At 34.1% G+C, this 5,362-nt stretch overlaps 1 protein-coding gene across 3 annotated transcripts in view; it reads right to left on the reverse strand.

Annotated features, from left to right (window-relative positions):
- LOC117112421 (WSC domain-containing protein 2-like) overlaps positions 1-1,023 on the reverse strand; it is a 12,628-nt gene extending 11,605 nt beyond the window's left edge. The window contains exons 1-3 of one of the 3 annotated variants that reach the window (XM_033255496.1): positions 825-1,013; positions 645-745; positions 362-522 (exon numbers count right to left, since the gene is read on the reverse strand). In XM_033255496.1, coding sequence (XP_033111387.1) covers positions 362-461 — 100 coding nt within the window. In that variant the 5' untranslated portion in view covers positions 462-522; positions 645-745; positions 825-1,013. Of the gene's footprint in view, positions 1-361; positions 523-644; positions 746-824 lie in introns of all 3 variants that reach the window. The other 2 variants (XM_033255495.1, XM_033255497.1) reach the window with 2 other exon arrangements.
- Between the last annotated feature and the right edge of the window lie 4,339 nt (positions 1,024-5,362).

The raw sequence follows: 5,362 nt of genomic DNA on the forward strand, positions 1-5,362 counted from the left end.
TCCATTTCTATAGAAAATAATAGTTTTCTATAGAAAAGAAATTATAACAGCGTTACTCTCTATAGAAACACTTGTTATTTTCTATAGAAATGCTGTTAATTTCTATAGATTCTTATAGAGAATTAAGCCACTTTTCTTTAGAAATTGTATAGAAATCCTTTAGAAATTGTATAGAAAAACTTATGAAAAGTTTTCTATAGATACTCTATAGAATACTATATAGAAAATCTATAGAATTTTTTTTATAGAATTCTATAGAAAATTTTTGTATGGGAGTAATTCTATAAAGAGCAAATGTAATAAACCTTTTAACAACAACAAACTCTTGTAAAGTATTATATACTGGCCAATGGTAACTTACATTCCACAAAAGCATTCTTTTTCTCCGCTGATGACCTGGACTTTACAAGTAAGGGTAGGCCTACATCTTCGCCATCGTTCACTCTTGCTTTTGTGAACATATAAATGGACAGGATAGATAGGCCCAGAATAAGCAATATCAGCAACTTCGTTCGCTGCAATCTAAGTTAAAAATATTTTTTACTGTTGTTACAGTATTGTAAATCTAGAGAAATTTCGAGACGTAATGATAAACAAAAGCAGTTAAGTACCTAAATCGCTGCTGGGTAGAAGCTGTTTCGTACCTGTTTGTACGAGTAGTGATAGAGCGATAGCGCCTGCCAAACACTTCGAAGAGGGAATGCGAGGATGCGTTGTTTCTTGCAGTTTGTTTTCTTCCTTTAGACTATAACCAAAAATGGATTCAAACTATGCATACCTCTGTAGTATAATCTCCTAATATACAAAAATACTGTTTACCCTACCTGAAAATGGACATCTTTTTTTTATAACCACCCCTTTATGTAAAATGCCATTGTCACACTCCTCTATGATGCTTGAAAGACTTTCGATTTGCATGTCAAAAAGTTGATTTAAGTAGGCTAACACAACATTGAATGGCTTTGTATTCACAGAGCACACTGCGGTTCAGTTGTGTGGGTCATGAACAGCGTGACCACTCACCATTTTTGATATACCCAATGACTGGGTAGTTGCTAAATACCTGTCTCTTATACACCTCTAGATGTGTATAAGAGACAGACATCGTGTGACTTCATAATGCTAGTAAAATTCAATGCAGTTTATTCTTTTAAGATATTGAATCCAGTTTTGTTTTTTTTTTTCTATTTTTAGATGATGCAATGCAAACATTATTTTAGTTTGCTTGTTTGACCTGTTATATATATGTTTAATATGTGTTAAATAAAGATCTTGAGAATGAATACATGCTTTGTATTCACAGCACACTGCGGTTCAGTTGTGTGGGTCATGAACAGCGTGACCACTCACCATTTTTGATATACCCAATGACTGGGTCGAAATTACCCAAAATTCAGCAAAAATTGCCCAAAATTACCAAGCTTCCTGAAAATGCATTAAAATTTGAAAAATACGTGTTTTTCGCATGTATAGTTTCCCTTTTAGTTCAATTTATAAACCATTTTTTATTGTAATTGTTTGTGTTAATTATTAAAATTAATATTCATGAGGTAATAATACGGATAGAAAAATACACCCTCAGTCGGCCAGTGTTATCAGTGTATATCAGTGATCAAAGTTGTATGTAATGCATTAATTAGGCAAGATCAGTGGCAACGCAAATCACAAACAAACAATTCTGAACCAACCCATGTTTATAGCAATTAACAGTCAATTAACAATGTTATGTGCACTTCGTTGAGTTTTGCTTACTTGAATGGACTGAGATATACTTTGTTAGTCTTAACTCTTCCTCTATGACAAAAAATATTTAATTATTCTTAGTAAAAATAAAATACCCAAGGAATTGAACGGAATACCCAAGAACCCAAGACCATGTCAAAATACCCAAGATCTTGGGTAAATACCCAAGCAGTGGTCACACTGGTCATGAATAATACTAGAAACACAATAGAAGTTTGTAAAAATAGCTCAATGGTAGGACGTATGGAACGCCAAAAGGACAAATTACAAGTGGCGCAGCGAAAAAGTCGGTCGCAGTGCAAAAGTCAAGTGGCGCAGTGCAAAACTAAGGTGATGCAGTGCAAAACTAACTGTTTAATCCCACTTTAGTAGTATGTTCTATCTCCTTTTTAAATCACCATTTACACATGAAATTAATTAGGATCCAATTCCTCAATCATCTACATCAACAATTGGATACTGAAATACACAGGTTTAATATTTAATACTAATGAATCTAATGAGGATGTCATATTATGAGTGTTGGTACAGTACCGTACGTATAGTCTTGTGTCCATTCACCTTAGTCATTAAATGTCTATGTCTATAGAATAAACTTGATATTTTTTATGATGACGGAATACCGTAATACTAATAGTACTAATACTACTACTACTACTACTACTACTACTACTACTAATAATAATAATAATAATAATAATAATAATAATAATAATAATATTGAAAAAAAAGATAAAACATATCATTTTTGTAAAATTCAACCGTGGTTGATTGTAATTAATGATAACAATTAAAGTACTTATAGGCCTACAGGTAAATTACGCTACATAAGAATGAACTATTATTATTATTATTATTATTATTATTATTATTATTATTATTATTATTATTATTATTATTATCATTATCATTATATTATTATTAAAGGCCACAGTAATATATGAATAATTAAAATGCCTAAACAGTATTTTTTTCAATATATAAATATCAGAAATCGCTGTCGCACACTAAGACCACAATAAAATTAATATCATATTCATTTAAATATTGAAATTGTATTTATGAAAAATGTTTAAACAAATCTTTAAAACCGTATAGTTTACATTCTGTCAAAATGTAAACAGGAAAAAGAGGAAGAAATCTACTTGAGTTAAAAACAAATCTGTTGTGTCCTTTAATTTTTTGATTTGCAACAAAAATTATTACTGTATATATTATTGGTTTAATTAATAAATTTAAATGCTGAAAATGTCAATCTGAGCTGTAATAATACAATGTGAAAATGCATGTTATTGAATCGATCTTCCTAACTAGCTACCCCGTCGGTTGCGTCGACCCTAGCATAGACTAACTATAAGTAGTCTACCCCGACTAGCCTAGCAATGATGTAGAAACAAAACGCAACAGATTTTTTTTTTCAAACTTACCGCTGATATCACTCGAAAGGTCACTCTTTCTTAATTGGAAATTACGCCGGAGGCTTTTTATGGTGCTTACGCTTACCTCCATTTCTTCAGCAATTTGTTTATTTGTATAACCCCTCACTACCGAAGCTAATCTGTCTCTAGTAGCCATGGCTGACAACTATGCTATAGGCCTTTATTAGCGGTAGTAACGATGAATAGAATAGAATAGATAAGCCTAGGCTACGGTATCTACGACAAGTATGCCTATGATCATAACGTTCCTATTTGTGTTTTAGTCCCGAATTTTTGTGCTGTTGTGTTTTGCTGTAAAATTATTAAGAAAATTGAATTATGTGTTCTTGATTTTTTCATTCATTTATTTTAATTTTGATGCCAAAATTGGCGCTCCATACAATATCGCCTAAATTCAAAGTGCCGCTTCACGCCAAAAGGACAAACTACAATCGCAGTGCAAAAGTCAAGTGGCACAGTGCAAAAATAAAGTGGCGCAGTGCAAAACTAAAGTGGCGCAGTGCGAAATTCAAGTAGCAGCACACGCATTTGAATGTGCACTGCGCCACTTTCGCTTTGCATGCACAGCGCCACTTTAGTTTTGCACTGTGCCACTTTAGTTTTGCACTGTGCCACTTGAATTTTGCTCTGCGCCACTTGTAATTTGTCCTTTTGGCGTTTCATAAGGACGCACCAATGGTTTTCCTGCATCCTCTAATTATACAGTATAACATAAATCTCAATCAAGATTTCAACCTGTTTGAGTTTGATATGTGAATTCGATTTGATTTATCAGGGAGGTACAAAAATATTTTTATACCTCCTTATTTATTTGCATCTCAAAAACATACAAACATAATCTCCATTTATGCAAACAGACACACCGCAGAAAGGAAAACGCTTACACCGTGTTGCATGATATTGTCATTTAATCAATGACGGAAAGTTTAGAAATACCAGGGAACAGTGAAATCCCTGGAAATACAGTACAAGGAATAGGTCAGCACTCGACTAAAATAAAATCCACTAAAATGCTGACCATACAACAAATTATGCAATTCTATTTCGACCAGTTACAACTAAAAGAGGGTTATCTAAAAAACCTCCTAGGCTATACTCGGAGTTGCACTGGAATAAAAATACATAAGCATAAAACTTAATAACGAATACAGTATATATTTCGTAACATCAAATAGTAACAATTACATGTTATATATGACAATATGCGAAGACTGGGTGCCAGAAAGGCCAGACTTCTACCGACACTGTCGTACTATTTGTTAAACTTACATATAATAAATACACATTCACTGAGAGACGCACTACATTCACTGAGAGACGCGCTTGGCGTTCCATAGAAATTACCGGCGGCTCAACTTGTCGGCGGCTCAACCGGTCATAATCCGTTCTAGGCTAGCTCAAGTTCAACAATCAACAAAATGGATTTGCTGAATGGATTTGTCATTCTGTTTGTGTGACTGAGTCTGAATTTGAGTGAGAGCCCAGCAGTAGTGTGAGAGGTCAGATGGTGATGCTTTTACATTGTCACTCACTGTGGGATTGGGGAAACTAGAATAGGCTATTATTTTTTTTTTCAATGTCCAGCCCAAGTAGTATACTATCCACTGTAAAGTTTTTTAATTGTGCAGACGATATCTAAAAAATCAGCTCAAATTTGTGCGCAAAACCGCTAGGAAAGTAGGTGTATGGAATCATATGTGCTGCATAATTGCATTGGTTATATGTTAAGATTTGGTCAAAGCCTAATTTTCGGTAAAATCTAAAAACCTGCGCAGAAATTGGCCCTTATTTTTTAAAATGCGCGGACGTATTTCTAGGCCAAATTTTAGCCCAGAGGATATATTCCACGCACAGGCCTTACTATGCAGTCTGGTATGCGATTTTTTCAGTAGCAATTCTTCATTGCTTCTATACTCCAGTTATTAAGTATAGTCAGTCAATTTCGAATGTTGATAATTTATTGATTTAATCATTTTAGGCCCAGTTATTGCATCAAGTGAGTATGCCTCGAAAATCACCACGAGAGAGCTCTAAGAGCCCAGCATCAGGATCACGCCGTAGCTCCAGAATAGCCTCATTGGCTAAAGAAGAAGCAACACCACCTAGGGCCTCTAGAGCTCTAGCGGAATGATGTGTATAAGAGACAGGTTTTGCACTGCGCCACTTTCGTTTTGCACTGC

Source organism: Anneissia japonica, unplaced genomic scaffold (assembly GCF_011630105.1).
Source record: "Anneissia japonica isolate Jap-2015-1 unplaced genomic scaffold, ASM1163010v1 scaffold1217_len86699_cov187, whole genome shotgun sequence".
In the NCBI taxonomy this organism is placed as follows: Eukaryota; Metazoa; Echinodermata; class Crinoidea; order Comatulida; family Comatulidae; genus Anneissia; species Anneissia japonica.